Here is a 17,211-nt window from a genome sequence, read left to right on the forward strand (position 1 = left end):
AGGCCGTTATTCCTCCCCTAACCTCACTGTGCATCCACTCCAATCCTGACCCTCTAATTCACCAATTCACCTTCCACTATTGTCTTCCCTCAAATCCCTCAACCCCTTGTCCTATCACCATTCAAGCCTCGCCCTGGATTACTCCTACCACCCACCTTTCTCTGCTCCTACCGAACACAGCTGAGGAAAGTCATTCAACGGTGCTAACTAGGTAATATAAATTCATGTTATCCAACTTGAACTGGGTGCTCAGTACAGCTAAGCATTCCTTTTACTCCCCTCAAGTGATTCCCTATCTCACTTCCTATGAAAGTATTCCAAACCTTCTCTCCTCAAGTTCCCCCATCCCACTCCTCAACTGGGGACCTATTACTTTCCTGAGAAAATTAAGGCCATTTGATATGAGGTCTTCCTTCTTCCTTTCTCTTCATCTCATAACCCTTTGGCTTCATCACCCTCTCCTTCCTTCCCCAGTCTCTGTTAATGAAACTTCTTGCCAAGGCCAACCTCTCTACAAATGACTTTAATCCCATCCCCTCTAATGTCCATGTCTCCACTATCCTTAAAAAATCTTTAAAAAGATTTATCTTTTTTTGTACAATTAGGTGGTGCACCACCCTTAAAAAATTCTTCAGCAGATCCTACCATTCCTGTCCTCCCTTTCTTAACCAAACTTCTAGAATAAGCCTCCATACTCATTGCCTCCACTTCTCTCACATAAGACTCAGCCCTTTGCAATATGGCTTCTGCCCACATTCCTCCACTGCAGCTGCTCTCCACTGTTATCAGTGTCTTTTTTAATCACCAAATCTGTCCTCATCCTTCCCAACCTATCAGCAGCATTCGACATATTGACCACCCTCTCCTCCTGCTGGATGTTCTCCCCTCTGCATTTTCCACATTTCTTTCTCCTCTTTCTCCTTTTGCCTACTATCCCCTTCCCAGTCACCTTAGTGGGCTCATCATCCATTTCATTACTCCTAACTATGGGAGTTACTGAATGCTTGTCCTGGATCTTTTCTTCTTCTCTCTCTCTCTGTGTCATCATTTCTACACAAATGACTCTCCCCTGAACATCAATCCCACATCATTAATTACCTATTGCATATTCTAAGCTGGATCTCCTGGAGACATCTCAAAATACAACATTTCCAAAGATGAACTCACTCTCTTTCTCCTCAAGGCCATTAGCACTTCCAAACTTCCCTAATTCCATCAAAGGCACCACCATTTTCTCAGTCTCTCAGGTTTGTAACTTTGGTGTTCTCCTTGACTCCTCAAGTTCAAGCAATTGGCAATTCTTGCCAATTTAACCTCCACAACATTTCCATCATCTAACCCCTTCCTCTCTACTCAATATGGCTACCACCTTAGTCTCAGACCCTCACCACCTTCAGTCTAGATCTTTGCAACTGCCACCTAATTAGTTTCTCCCCCTCAAATCTCTCCCTACTCTTGTCTGTCTTACACACTGCAGCCATTGTGATTTTCCTTAAATGTAGATCTATGACATTACTTCTCTACCCAAGAAACTCCAGTGGCTCCCTATTGCCTTTAGGATATAATATAAAAATTCCTCTGTTAAAATTTGAATGTCCTTAATGACCTGGTTGCAAACTATCTTCCCATCTTTATCAATACGTTATTCCACCTCCAGCACTCCATGACCCAGACGAACTGGCCTTCTCTCTATTTCTCACATGCAACGTTCTTTCCTAACCTCCACCTCATAGTTTCTATTACTCTTTTCCTTCAAGACATATCTCAAGCATCGCCCTCTACATGAAGTCGTTCTCAATCCCTCCAATTGCTGGTAACTTCTCTTTCAAAAGATCTTTTATTTATTTCATGTATGTTTATTCTGTATATTCTTATACACATGCCTGTTGTCTCCCACATTGGAACTTAAGTTCCTCGAGAAGTGGGATTATATCATTCTTTGTCTCTGTATGCCCAGCACCTAGCATAGTGTCCAATACATAGTAGGTGCTTAATAAATGATTGTTGATTGAATAATTGATTGATGGAAAAATATTAGCAGGTTTGGGCATTAAAGCATACAAAATAAGAGAGCCCATTTACCGATAACAGACAGCCCTTATTGGAAAAGAAATAGTTTGTCATCTTTAAAGACCTCACAAGTATTTCCTGGGGCTAAAAACAAAATCGAATCCATCAGTGAGTAATACCCTCCTCGATTCATGTGCAACTTTACAGGGCCGTTAATATTGATTTGTGGGGGAGGCTTAAGTGGGAAGGGAGCTCACGTTAGCTTGATTTATTTCCCGCCCACAGGAGGGACTCAGAAGCCCTGCCCACCACACTCCAGCCAAACCAGGCTGGTTAGCTCACTGGAGGCTGGACTTCTGGATTGGAAAATTAACTAGCCCACTTTCAGTTTCCCTTCTGCAGTGGTGGGTACTCTGTGGTGGGTAACAGGAAGGACAATGTATAAGCCAGGGCACCTCCAAAGGAAAGCAACTAGGATGGAGGGAGGAATAGCGAACAGGCCATAAAGGGATGAAGTGAATTGGGCTGAGGGAAATTTTATACAAAGAAGAGGAAGAGACATTGGGGAGCCTGGTCCTTACATATCTGAAGAACTGTTGTGAGGAAGAGAAATTAGATTTGTTCTGTTTGGTACCAGAATGTTGGAACAATGGGGTATATTTCAGAGAAGCAGATTTGACTTGGTGTAAAGGATAATTAGGTGGCACAGTGGATAGAGCCGGGCCTGGAGTCAGGAAGACTCCTCTTTGTAAGTGCAAATCTGACCTCAGGCATTAACTAGCGATGTGACCCAGGGTGAGTCACTTAACCCAGTTTGCCTCAGTTTTCTCATCTCTAAAATGAGCTAGAGAAGGAAATGGCAAAACCATTCTAGTATCTTTGCCAAAGAAATCCCAAATAGGGTCAGTGAGAGTCAGACATGACGAAATGATTGTTCCAATCCTCAAAACTGGAACCTGGGCCAACTTTTGTTGGCTTTCTGGGATTTCACTGAGAATGGATGCTGGTTTTGCTCCATAGGTTGCTCCATAAAGTTCTACTTGGGGAGGAGCGGAGTGGGGAATGAGGTAGAAGAGGGGCAAAGTTGTCCGGGGTTGGCTGGGTGGCCTGCCCTAAACTACAGCCCCTAACTCTGGGCTCTCTTCTTATCTTCACAGCAAAGACCAAGGAGCAAAGAATGATGAAGACCATCCAAGCCCAGATAGGGAGTGGGGTACTCGAGGCTGACATAAATCTTAGAATATAGCACATAGACTGAGGATGGTTTCTGCCTCGGCCCAATATCTAGCCTGTGGCATTTGGAAAAACTGCTGGTGTCAGTCCAGTCCTGTCACCCTCATTCCTGTCTCCACTTCTTTACCCCTACCCAGAAAGCAGTGAAAGGTGAAAGCCCAGGGACCACAGTTAAAGGCTCCCTGGGTCATCTGACAGAGAACAGAGAAGATAAAGTCCCCCATTCCCCCATGCCTTTAGGAATATCTGGGAGGGGAGAAGAGGGAAAAGTCTAGTTAAAATAGTTTCTTTTTCACCTGTTGATCTTTTCTTGGGTGATTTCAGGCTCCTCATCCGGCCCCCTGGGGACGACAGGCCACTCTCACTCATGGAGTCGTGGGTGGACGAGGCACTGCCGGTGGCTTCGCTGTCCCGGATCATGCTCTCGTAGCCACTGCTGCCGCCGCTGTGGTAGAACAGGGCCGTGCGCCCCATGGCCGGCGGCAGCTCCCCGCTCAGCACGCTGCTGTTGTCACTGCCGTGCCCGCTGCTGTAGCGCTGCGGCCGCCGGGGAGCCGTGATCTTGCTGTAGGGGGAGGGCAGGGCGGGCACCGGCAGCTTCTCATCGCCTAGATTCACACCACTGTCGTTTCCACTGTCCGAGTCTGCCGAGCTGCGGGAATGGCCCCCTTTGCCCGAGCTCCCGGAGGCCAGCTCGTTCACACGGCTGTTGGCCGCCCTCATCGCCTGTTTGGTGCCCATGATGGTTCCCCGGCCAGGCTTGCTGTTGACCCCCGGCATGGTACGCGGGGCCGCCTTGCCATTAGGGGGGCCGCCAGGGCTCTTCCCGGCAGGCTGCTGACTCAGGGACTTCACCGAAGAGCTGAGGGACCGGGACCCACTGGCCAACAGGTTACGGCTCTTGCTTCCGCCAGCTGGTGACTTAGCGTTTGCCACGCCCTTTGCCGAGCCGCCCTTGCAGGGGGTCACGTATGACGTTGGAGACACAGGAGAAGGGGCCGCAGGGGGCACACCCAGCCGTGGCACCGAGCGCCCCTGTCTCCCAGGGTTGCTGCCCCCGCTGTCGGCCTTGGCTCCCCCCAAGCCTAGGCCCTCACACCGCTCGAGGGACATGTGACTTCCATAGCGATGTACGGCCTCAGGCTTGACGGCCCTCGCCTTGAGGCTGGATGTACTCTTGGGCAGAGAATGCTCACCCTTGATGCTGGCTCTGCCCTTCAGGCTGTCTGGAGCCGAGCTGGCACCAGGCCTGGGTCGTAGCTCTGCCTCTTCTTCTCCTTTGGAAGCAGGGGCTCTTGCAGGGTCCATGCCTCCCCTAGATGGAGAAATGCCACTTTTTTGCTCAAGGCTTGATTTCCGGACTGGTGGGGCAGGGGGTCCTGCCCCACTGGGTCTGGGTAAGAGACTCGACTTCTGGGGGCCATTCTTCTTCCCCATGGAGGTTTTCAGGCTGCTGGTGGTCAAGGTAGAGTCGGGATTGCCTCGCGCCAGGGCCTTGGCAGGGCTATCTCCACTTTGAGCCACTGGCATCACACCCAGTGTGGTGGCTCCTCTCCTCAGGGGTGGGATTTGGGTCATGACCTCTGGTTTCCTAGCATGGTCCCCAGCTGACTTGCAAGACATTTCACATCCATCCACCACCCGCTGGGAACAGGCCAAGATCGTCTGGGACTTGGCGGGCCTATACCCTGCAGCCTCCCTGCAGGGCACATTTAAGGGGTCAATACCTAATGGAGGGTTGCTAGGAGAGGACGGTGGGTCTGTGGAGTGGGTGCCCAGTGGGACATCCACCCGCACTAGCCAAGGGTCATCAAATAGCCCGCCTGGACTGGGCAATTCATGGCTATGGTGCATGGCACCCATATAATTGGGGGTTGAGGTAGTAGTTCTCAGAGTCCGAGGAAGACTAGAATGGATGGTTTGCATCTTATGTGTCACTTGAGGATTCCCACCTCTCCCTGCTCTCCTGGGCTGATTGGGGAGCCTGGAGACACCTGGGGTGGGGGCAGCTTTGGTGGATCCCAAGGACTGGGGGTTCTTGGCAATGGCTGGTGACATCTTTCTGGAGCTAGTGCTCTCCAAGCTATCCAGCTCCGAGACACAGAGCCCGCTGTCATTCAAGGAGTTCTTGAGGTTCCCTGGGGTGAAAGTGACAGTGACACCAGGAGAGCCCAAGGTGAAGTTCTCCCCAGGAGGATCACAGGCAAAAGGAGATGATGTAGTGAGGACCTCCCCAGGGGGCATGACATCACCATCCATGGTGCAGAGGCTGACCTCGCTTAGCCAGGAGCTGATGGAAGAGCGGCGGCTGTCAGAGGGAAAGGCTCCTTCAGTGAAAGGCAGGACGATGTCAATGTTCACGCCAGATGCCTGAGACGTGTACGCATCAAACTCATCATTGATGCTGCTGATAATGCTGACCGGGCGGGAGCCTGAGGCCAGAGCCTGCAGGGAGCAGTCACTGTTGAAACTGATGATGCTTGTGGGCCGGCCTGAGTCTACCATGCCACTGATGGACAGCTCCTCAACCACTGTGAACACCAGCTCATCCTCACCATTTAGCTCCACCGGCTGCTGTAGGGTCACTGTGGTCGTCAGGATGTCCCGGTCAAAGCATTTACCCCGGAAAGCTGAATGGAAGCTGTGTACCTCCAGGGTGCTGGTGGATGGTGTGGGGGATGCTCCCTGGGCAGGCTGCATCTCCCCAGAGCTCAGAATCTGCTTACTCATTCCCAGCGGAGGAGTCCGGACCCCACTGTCGTCCAGCTTGGAATACACGTTGCTAGGTGGAATGAGGTCTTTCTGCTGAGGGGGTGGGGGTGCCGGGCTGGGTAGAGGTCGCTTCCCATACATGGCCTTGTCCTTGACACCTGGCTCTGTGGCGGTGCTACAGTCTGGGCTCCTAGTCAAGTCTGGCTTACAGGATCTCGATGCGTGAGGAGCTGTATCTCTTGCTCCATCTGAGACCACATCTGATTTTTTCCCATCATCTCTGGTCATGGGATTGGGGCTATCCCCTTGGCCTTGGGAGGGGCTGTTTCCTGGGCAGGCACCATTGCGGGGAGATCCTGCTGAGAAATGGAGGCCAGGCCCTTTTTTGGGGGATGCCGCCTCCAGCAATGCAGGCTTCTTGCACCCCCTCAATGGGGAGGGGGGCTTCTCCTTGGATGACTTGGCCAGGCCCGCCTCTGCACTGCCTGGACCATTGCCATTCACTATAGCAGGGGTGTCACCCCCACCAAAGTGAGTGGGCTCCTCACTCCCATCAATGCACTCCAGTCTCTCCTGCAGCTCAGCAAACGTGTTGCACTTGAAGTGGTCCTTGTCCGAGCTCCACGGGCCACCCAGCCCATCCTTGCCCCGTTTCCTGTTGAGCGATGGGATGATAGGGACAAACTCAGGCGGTCCCTCATTGTCCGTGAGCTCCCGGTCAGACAGGCAGCCCCGCTGGGCCCCACGTAGATGACAGTGTCGCAGGACTGCTCGCTGCTGGAGGAATAATCAGGGTCACTGGAGAGCCCCAGGCCAGGAAGGTCAGGGTCCAACGCCACCGTGCGAGGGTGAAAAGGCCTCAGGTGGGGAGGCCTCCGTACTCGGCCCTCCTCGCAGGAGCTTTCTCCTCCTGAAGAGCTGGATGCATGCTAAAACAGAAGCAAAGTGCCGTCAGCAGTCCAAGTCTCAGCTTTGCTGACAATAGCTTAGTAAGCCATCCTGGCTCTCATACTACCTCCTTTCAAACTGATGTCCAAGACCCTCCAACCCTGGCTCTCTACAAGCCTCAGTTTCCCCATCTGTAAATAAGGAAGGTTGAACTAGATGGCATCATTGTTTGTTGTTTAATTGTTTCAGTCACATCCAACTCTCTGTGAGCCCATTTGGGGTTTTCTTGGCAAAGACACTGGAGTGGTCTGCCATTTCCTTCTCCAGCTCATTTTACAGATGAAGAAACTGAGGCAAACAGGGTTAAGTGACTTGGCCCAGAGTCACACGGCTAGTGAGTGTCTGGAGCCAGATTTGAACTCAGAGCCTTCCTGACTACTGCCCCCCTAGATGGGATACAAAGTCCCTTTCAACTCTAATGCTCCATGTTCTGATCCCCATTTCACGTTCTATGTTCTAAGAAGTCCCTTCCCTCCACCACTTGAGGGTTCTAAATGTCTTCCATTTTTAATTGTCTATGTTCCAAGGTGCCTTCAGCCATGACATTCTGTGGTCATAAACAGACCATCAGCACTCTCAATACGGAGCTTGGAATTTAAGGAGTATGGGGGGAAAAACCCAAAACAACTGGTTGTGCTTCTATGGAGCTGGACAGTTCAGCACTTAAAGCCTCAACAGATAAAAGCTATAGGTATCACACAGTCCCTTCCAAGAGGGGCGTACACATGGAGAAGGGGCCTGATGTACCAGGACAAGAATTGGGGGGGCACGGGAATCAGAAGGCCTAAGGTCAAGTCCCAGTTCCAAGACCCATCGGGTGACTTTCTATCAACCATAGGAAGAACTGAGTTCAAGTCCTAACTCTGATACATCTGACTATATGTGACCCTGGGCAAGTAATTTAACCTCTCAGTGCCCCCAGACATGTCTCTAAAGTTATAAACTTCAGAGCAGGTTGAGACACACTGTGATAGAAGGGGGTCTTCACCAAGAGGTCCCTACACTGATGGAATCCCGTGTCTGGTAAAAATAAGGATAATAGGGGCAGCTTGGTTGCCAGATTTGAACTCAGTGGTTAGAGAATCAGTCCTAGAATCAGGAGGAACTGAGTTCGAATCTAGCCTCAGACACCAGCCATGCGACCCTGGGCAGGTCACTTAACCTCACTTGCCAAAAACAAAAAACAAAATGGATAATAAAATCGGGGTGGGCTGGGGGGAATCATGCTTCCTACGACAACTTCCCAGAGTTATGGGGAGGTTCAAATGAAGTTAGGGCTATAAGGATCATCATATCATGACTATAGAGCTAAGAGTCCATCAAGCCCAACCTTTTCATTCTGCAGATGAGGAAACAGAGGCCCAGAGAGGTAAACCGCCCAGCCATTAAATATCTGAGGTAGGATTTGATCCCAGGTCTTCCTGACTCCAAGTCCACTGCCTTATGTACAACACCATGTTGCCTCTCTCTGGGCCTCAGTTTCCCCACCTGTAAAACGGGAAGGTGTTTTTGCTAAACCATGAAGGGGCTAGATGTAGATTGGTCTGCTGTTGTGATGATTCTGAGCCCCGGCTCAAGCAGCCAACACACCTTGGACTTCTTCTTTCTCATTCGGTGGATGCGCGAGGCGAGTTGCACCGTGGTGAGGGTCTCCCGCATAGTTGGCCGGGGAGTCAGAGACGTGGGCGATCATGGTGGTCCGGCAGTTGATGTTGCCTAGGGACTCTCTGAGAAGCATCGTCAGCTTGCTGTCCCTGCAGAGCACAGGGAAAGTCCGTTCCAAGGCCGCCCTGATCTCCACCCAACCAACCAGAAGGGACGCCTCCTCCAAATCCCTCATGCCTCCCCACTGGACTTCTGCGATGCATTTAATCACATTCAATACCTATTGTGAACTTACCTGCGTGCATGTAACAGGATGACAGGCTTAGAGTAGGAAGGAACCATTGAACCTAACTCCTGTCATTTTACTGAGGCCCAAAGACGTTATGGAGAAGTTAGGGTCATACAGCTACTAAGTGTCTGAATCAGGATTTGAACTCAAGCCTCCTGACTCCAAGTCCAGGGCTCTATGCACTATTCCACTTAGCTGCCTCGATGGTGAGTCATGGAAAGTATCAGACTTGGGAGTTAAGATACCTGGGCTCTAGGCCCAGTGCTGACACCTAATAGCTATGTGGCCATGAGCAGATCATTTGCCTTACTGACCTCATAGATTTCTTGGGAAGAAAGTGCTTCCTAAACTTCAGATGATTAGAGGAATGTGGGCTGTTACTGCTATTCTCATCATGGACTTTCAGAAGGGCTCTTGGAGATCTGAGTCTGAGAGAGATGATGGTTACACCTTCCCACTGCTGACCTCAGAGCCACCAAAGGGTCAGGGCTGCTGACCCCTCGTGCTCACCTGTATTCTGTCCTGGGAAGGCACAGAGACTCCAAAACCCACCCTTTAGAGACAACCAAGTCCACCCCTGTTGTTTTACAGGTAGAGAAACTGAGGCCTGGAGCAAGGAAGGAACTGGTGCAAATTCCAATGGACAAGACCCTTCCACTTCCTGATAGCTCTTTAATTTTCAATATAGCCCTATGTAGGGAGCCAAAGCGGATATTACTCTCATCATTTTACAGATGGGAGAAACTGAAGCCCAGAGTGATTTGCCAAAGATTACACAAGGGAGTCAGTGTCCAAGGCAGAAACGGAAACCTCTTCTTCACATTCTCACTATTTCCTCACAAGCTAACTAGACAAGGTCCAACAAAGGCAGACACAAAGCTAGGAAGTGATGGATGCCTGAACTGGGCCAGAGATGGAACTGGCCTACGGCATATAAGAGCAAGGGGTCCCACGTCACCATCTGCCCGGTTTAATGGCAGCTAGGTGGTGAGGTAGAGCACCAGACCCGGAGTCATTAAGACCTGGCTTTAAATTAGTTGTGTGACCCTGGGCAAGTCACTTAACTTCTGCTTACTTCAGTTTCCTCATCTGCAAAATGGGGGTCCTAATAGCCCCTACCTCTCAAGGTTGTGTGGATCAAGTGAGATAATAATTGTAAAGCACTTAGCACAGTGCCTGGCATATAGTAAGCTCTGTATAGGTGTTATGATTATTATCAATTATTAACACTAACTGAAGCATTGAGCAACAGCAAAGCCTGTTTCTCTCTCTTGCTGTGCCAGCACAGACCAGAGTCCCAGGTGTCACCTTCTTCAGAATAAACAAAACATTTTAAGTGGACCTAGCATTTTCCAAGGTCTCATTTCTTCCATGCATCCCCCTGAGCCTCCTGATAAGCCTAAACCAAAGATTTGAAAAATTACTTTGGATAGCATTCAGCAGGCATTTGCATGAGGCATGAGAAGATCAGAGACGTTGTCACTTGCCTAAAGCACACTGTGAGTCACAGGGTCTCAGGGATGGAAGGGACCCTGGAGGTCTTCTAACCAACCCACACATGAATAAGAATAATCATTTTCAACAATATCCCCAAGCAGGGGTCATCAGACTTCTCCCTGAATGCCCCTGGTGAAGGGAAGTTCACTACCTCCCTGAGACATCACATTCCCATTTTAGACAGCTATAGAGTCAGGACTTTTTTTCCTTTACACCAAGCCTAAACTTGTCCCTTTGCCCATCTCCCCACCTACTCATTGCTCCCTCTTCTGCCTTCTGGAGCCAAACAGAATAGCCCTAATCACTCTCCTTCATGACAGCCCTTCAAATATGTAAAGGCAGTCATCACGTCTCCCCTAAGTCTTCTCTTTGTCAAGCTAACCATCCCCGAGTTCCTTCGATCCATCTTCACGTGGCATGCCCTCCAGACCCTTTCCCACCCTCCTTGTCTCCTCTGGACATGCTCCAGTTTATCAATGTCCTCCCTGAAAGGTAAGGCCTGGTCCTGAAATCCAGATGTCATCTGGGACAGCAAGACAATCTCCTCCTACCTAATCCCGGGCATGATGCTTCCTTCCATGAATGCAGCTGAAGGCTGTGCAGCTCCAATATTTTAGAGGTTGTCCCATCATACTGTTGGCTCATATAGAGTTTACAGCCCTCTAAAATGTCCAGATCTTTTTTGTGAGCTGTTGCCAATGAGTAGATACAGGGGGAGAAGCACTCCGATTTTGAATATCCTGGGACTCAACAGCTGAGCTAAATCAAACCAAATGAACCATCTGAGGGGCCAAAAGGGACATATGGTGGGTCACATTTCAAACTCAAACCTTCACCTGCATTTAGTGTCTATTCATACAGCAGACAGCCAGAGAGAAGCCTAGACCTGGAAGGAATCTAGTTTAACCTCATTTTACAGATGGGGAAACTGAGGCCCAGAAAAGGCAAACATACTTCCTTGGCTGAAGGCCACAAACTGAATTAGGGGCAGAGGTGAGACCCAAACCCAGGCCTCTTGACTCCGTAAGCCTTTTGATAAGAGGGGACAGTGTGCAAAATAAAAGAGACCCATCTGGGGCCAGTATAGATGACAAAGACAGGTCACCTACCCAAGAGTCTATGACCACAAACTTTCCATCTCACCTGGGGCCTTGCCAAGTAGAGGATGCTCATGGGTTTCAAAGTTATGTTTAGTCCTTACAAATAGGAATGTATGGGCTCTGAGAAATTCTCTATGTATGCAATTATACTGCAATGGGACTTTATCCCACTGTACAATCCCACCTGGTCACAAACTATATACACATTTTATCCAAAAGAAACATGCATTTGAGAAATTTCCATTCTCAAGAAATGCATATAGTGCAGTGGTTTAAGGTTTAAGGTTCAAGGGATTCACGATTTAAAAAATTTTAATGCTACCTTAAGCTCCAAATGATTGCCCAAAATTTGTCAAATGAAATTGAATGTACAATCTTGCATATTAGTAGGCATAAAAGGTCTTGCTGGAATAATTCTTTTAATTCTTACAGAATGGCCCACCAAAAAAAATTTCATAATTATTTTATAATTACAGCTTTTTCATCATATATTTAGAGTTTTCATAATTTAGATAGAATACAATTTTAGATTTTATATAATGCAAAATTTAATTTGGAATTTTTGGAAGCAAAAATTTTCACACAGTTATCATAAGCACTTAATGAATAAATCTTGAAGAATGTTCTGAGTAGTATATTAAATTATCCTGGGGGTTCACAACACATTTGTTGTTGCTGCTGTTGAAAGGGGTATGGAAGAACAAAAAAAAATTGGGAACCATGAGGAAGGAGTGGTGGACCAGAAGACAATGGGCTTCCCAGTTTCCTCATCTTTAAAATGAGGGTAACAATTCCTATGCTACCTACATGATGGAATTGTTGTTAGGAAAGCGCTTTGTGAATCTTAGAGCCCCACAGAAATGAGAGCTATCATTCCTACAGAATGAGGACCATGCCACTATATACAAAATATCCAAAGAACCAGAGAAAGTTAGATGTTCTATGGAGGATTTATAGAAAGCCATAAACCCCAATTAAACAGGCCAAGAGGTGAAGGAGGGGTAGCAATCTACACCAGTGAAAGAAAAACCCACTTGATAAGGTCACCCAATGTCTACAGGAGGCCCTTCCCAACCGTCTTAATTCTAGTGTTATCTCTCTGTTAATTATTTGCTATTTGTCCTCTATATAGCTTGTTTGCAAGTTCCTGTTAGACTGTGGGCTCCTTGAGGGCAGGGATTGTCTTTTGTCTCTCTTTGCATCTCTGATGTTTGACACAATGGCACATAGTAGGGGCTTGATTAGGGACTTGATTAAATGTTTATTGACTGACTGACTGATAGAGCCATAAAACGCCACGGTACTGTCACTATGCTGAAAACTAAGACCTAAAAGTATGAGTGACCTGAGCCGTGGGCCCATGGTAAGACTGACTGGCATTTGTAGTCATTCACTCACTTGTATGGCACATGCTTTGCACCGTTGATTAAGGCCAAGATCACGTTGCCCAAGGCAGACAGAGACAGGCACAGGGAACCACCAGCTTCCCGGTTCTTGCTCAGCACTTTTTCACAACTCCCCAGGTCAATGAGGTGCAAACGGCTACGTCCGCCTGACACTGAAACCAAAGAAAGGGAAGATGTCATCTAGGAAACCGAAGGACTCTGAATGCAGTTCTAGAGCAGTTCAAAGAACTGAGAACTATTGACCCCAACTGGATAAGAATGACAAATAAAAAGCAGCACTAGAAGAATTCAGGAAGACCTGAGTTCAAATCCAGCCTCAGACTCTTATTAGCTGTGTGACCCTGGGCAATTCACTTAGCCCTGTCTGCCTCAATTTCTTCATGTGTAAAATAAGCTGGAGAAGGAAATCGCCAACCACTTCTGTACCTTTGGCAAGAAAACCCCAAATGGGCTCACAAAGAGTCAGACACAACTGAACAACAGCAACAAAACAGAGCTAAATGATGTTTCGCTGAAACCAAGAATGAGTCACAGGGTCAACGTTCACGTTGGCGAATGGATGGAACTGAACATCAGTCGAACCCAGCTCCTTGTCTAACCAGAGGGTTAAGCAGATGGCAGACGCTTGGGCATGTGTATATGGCACAGTCTGAGCTCCCAGACTCTCTTCAGACACCGAGAGAGGCGCACACACTCAGGCGGCCTTGATCAGTACTTATCTCTTGACTGGTTCAGTGTTGAGGTGGATACAATGATAACTGTCAAGGGTGTCAGCTCCAGAATAGAGATCAGGTCCTACCACAGGGATTCCCTTCAAATCTAAACTCTGTCCATGACCAAAAGCATTCCAAGTCCCAGTGTTTGGCCTGATTGTTCTGAGATGTTAAGTTCAATGAAATTCTAATGAAAGGAAAGACTATTGGATAGATGGATGGATAGAAAGATGGTTAGAGAAATAAAGAGGTTGATAGAGAGAGGGGTAGATGATGGAGGAGAGAAAAAGAAAAAGAGAGAAGGGGAGAGACAGAGAGAGAGAGAGAGAGAGAGAGAGAGAGAGAGAGAGGAGAGGGAGAGAGAGAGAGAGAGAAAGGGAGAGAGGGAGGGAGGGAGGGAGACAGGGAGGGGGAGAGAGAGAGGGAGAGAGAGGGAGAGAGGGAGGGAGAGAGAGAGAGAGAGAGGAGAGAGAGAGGGAGAGAGAGGGAGGGAGAGAGAGAGGGAGAGAGAGACGAGAGAGAGAGAGGGAGGGAGGGAGGGAGACAGAGAGGGGGAGAGAGAGAGGGAGAGAGGGAGGGAGGGAGGAAGAGAGAGAGAGAGAGGGAGAGAGGGAGGGAGGGAAGGAGAGGAGAAGAGAGGGGAGGGGAGGGAGTATGCATTTATTAAATGTTTCCTATTTGCCAGGCATTGAGCTTCACTGTCCTGTGGCTGGACTAGAATGAAAGACAAAGGACTTGGGTGGAGGAGTGGGGTTGACCACTTCTGTTTACAATAGAGCCAGTTTTCATATGAGGATTATACTCCTGATTCTCCATCAGTAGAATATACACATCAAGGGATTTTTTTTTTCTCTGTGGTAGAGATGGGTTGCACCGAATTATCCATACTCTTGTGCTCAAGCTGGGATTGGGGGTCATGACTCAGTCTAGGGCCTCACCCCAGGACAGTGAACTTCAATGCTTAGCACAATGCCTGAGGGAAAACACATAGAAAACACTTAATAAACACACACACACACATTCTCTCTCTGTCTCTCTCTCTCCTCCCTCTCTGTCTCTGTCTCTCTGTCTTTCTCTCTTTCTCTCTGTCTCTCTCTGTCCCTAACTGGGTCACAACCATAACCTTGGCCTCATGCTCAATGTGCACCAACAGTGCACAGCCATGAGGACTTTGTAGCATTTCTGTGCATTTGTAGCATCCTGACACTTGTGGAAATCCTATGGAAGGTCTTAAACCTCAGAACAAAACCCAAAGGAGGAAGAGGAGGGAACGAGGGAAGGGAGACCTACTTCCTCCTTTGCCACACTTCTCCATCCGGTACTGGTAGATATGGAGGGTGAACAGCATGTGTGAATTCCTTCGATCCTCTTCATCACAGTCGGCTCGGCTGGTGCTCCGGGCAGCCAGAGCTGCATCCAGGAAGAAGGCAGCTTTCTCTGCAGTCGGGGCCCGGAGCTCACTCTGGTTCTGAAGCTGAAAACCAAGGAGGAAGCAGCTCATTAGAGAGAGGGCTGACTGGCATTTTTTGTCAGACAGATTAAGTCTCGAGGGCTATCAGAGAAACAAATATGTACAGCCAGGGAGAGGGGATTAAAAAGTAAAGGCAGGGAAAAAAATTAAAGGCAGTATCTTTCTTTTTAAGCTACCTTAGAAACTGTTGTAATTATCCTCAGATTAAAAGGAAGACAAGAGAGGGAAGGGTTTGGCATGGCCAGGGCCTGTATGCTGCTCTTTATACCTGTGTTCCACAAACAGGATCCTCTCGAAGGTAAACCCCAGGAGACTGGCCGTCCTGAAGGCTGCCACTGGCGACGTCACCTAACAAATCCTTGAGGTTTTCATCTTTGCCGCTAATCTCTACGGCAGAAACACGCACAGAGAACCGGGTTCCCGTCTTCTCTTTCCGCTCATTGATCAGCTTAAATAACCAAGAAATGGCACAGGGCACAATCCCCAAGCTCTGGGTGGAATGATCCTTCCCAATCATGGTATATGACTTCCCTGCAAGGAACAACAAGAAAAAAGACTGAGCGGTTATTGTCAAGTGATGGGGAATGGAAACAGGGACTGAGGGGACCTAGTCCTCTGGACACCAGCCACACCAGCCCCAGCACTGTCAGGGAGAAAGCACTCCACTCAAATGCAGCCGGCCTCTGGCTCCTTGAACCCAGGACCAGACTGAGCCCTGACCATATCATCCAATTAAGCCCTGGTGCGTTTTGACCATAACTCCTCTCATTGACGTGAAGAAGAAAGGGGAATAGGCACTTACGTGATGCCTAGTGTTTCCTGGGCACTAGCACTTTTACAAATATTATCTCTTTTGATTCTCACAACAACCCTGAAAGGTAGGTGCTGTTATTATCCTCATTTTACAGTTAAGCAAACTGAGGCAAGCAGATGAAGTGACTTGCCCAGGATCACACAGCTAGTAAATGTCTGAGGCTGGATTTGAACTCAGGTCCTCCTGACTTCAGGTTGAGTGCTTTGTCCACCACACCACCAGTTGCCTCAGTGACTTATCCTATCCACAAGGCCATGAGGGGTCAGGGTCCATTTCAAGACAGATCTGTTAGTATTCATGAATCACATCCTTCCCTCTAACCCAGTCCCTTAACATGTTAATTTCCAAACTCATCTGGTCTTTTTGATACATAGGATTATGGAGTTTTAGAGCTGGAAGGGACCTTCAAAAGTCATCTTGTCCTGGGGTTCTTAGAGGTCAGGGGGTTTGTGAACTTAGAAGGGGGAAAAACTATCTACTTTCAATGTAACTGTTTTCCTTTGTAATTGTATTTTATGGATTTAAAAATATTATTCTGAGAAAGTGTCCATTGACCTCACCACACTGCCAAAGGGGTCTAAGACATAAAATGTTAAGAATCCCTGTCCCATTTTACAGATGAGGCAGCATGTTACAATGGAAAGAAGCCCAGGGGAAGTTAGGAGAGATCTCATTTTCAAATCCTGCCTCCAATACCTAGCTGCAAGACCACAGGCAAGTCTTTTCATTCAGTCTAACATGTATTCACCACCCACTTAGAGGTTCTGAGCTTTAGTTTCCTCATCTGTAAAATGGGAGTAATAATAACTCTCATACCTGCCTCACACAGTTTGTCTTTGCGGTTTTATGACGCATTAAGCATTTTACAAAACATAAAGCCCCATATAAAGATCAGCTAGAATGACGAGGATGATGATTATGTTGGTGGTGGTGGTGATGGAGTTGAGGCCCAGGGTGAAGGGCCCAAGGCCACACAGGGCAATGTGGCAGAACCAGGATTTGAACCCAGACCTTTTGACCCTAAATCCAATATTTTTAGAATTGTTCCACAAAACAAGGCCCAGCATATTGACCCCCGTGATGCCCCTCGATCTCCTCAGTCTCATCATTCAACCTCCTCCCCCATTAAAGTTGAAGGTTTTAATGCTGCAGGAATAAACCTGGGAAGTTTGCAAAGCTAATTAAGAAGAAATCCTCATCTCTTTCCAGACCCCAGCTTTATTGTTCTGGGAGCTGACAGCATGTAATTACCAGACTGACGGAGTCATTAACGGAAGGGAAACTGGGTGCTCACCGAGCCTGACATGGCCAAAGCAGAATATGCAGCCATCAGCACCGTTCACAACTGACTGGATCACGTCTGCCACCGTCCCGGAACACACCTCGGCCTGCAGGAGAGGAGACACGGAGGTA

At 48.3% G+C, this 17,211-nt stretch overlaps 1 protein-coding gene across 1 annotated transcript in view; it reads right to left on the reverse strand.

Moving 5' to 3' along the window:
• KIF26A (kinesin family member 26A) overlaps positions 1 to 17,211 on the reverse strand; it is a 165,588-nt gene that overhangs the window by 7,397 nt on the left and 140,980 nt on the right. Inside the window, 8 exon segments of the mRNA XM_078150387.1 lie at positions 3,540 to 6,683; positions 6,686 to 6,884; positions 8,494 to 8,556; positions 8,558 to 8,657; positions 12,793 to 12,952; positions 14,804 to 14,987; positions 15,253 to 15,515; positions 17,093 to 17,186. Of these exon segments, the coding sequence (XP_078006513.1) occupies positions 3,540 to 6,683; positions 6,686 to 6,884; positions 8,494 to 8,556; positions 8,558 to 8,657; positions 12,793 to 12,952; positions 14,804 to 14,987; positions 15,253 to 15,515; positions 17,093 to 17,186 (4,207 nt within the window).

Source organism: Phascolarctos cinereus, unplaced genomic scaffold (genome assembly GCF_003287225.1).
Source record: "Phascolarctos cinereus isolate Bilbo 61053 unplaced genomic scaffold, phaCin_HiC Scaffold_2;HRSCAF=192, whole genome shotgun sequence".
NCBI classification, from domain to species: Eukaryota; Metazoa; Chordata; class Mammalia; order Diprotodontia; family Phascolarctidae; genus Phascolarctos; species Phascolarctos cinereus.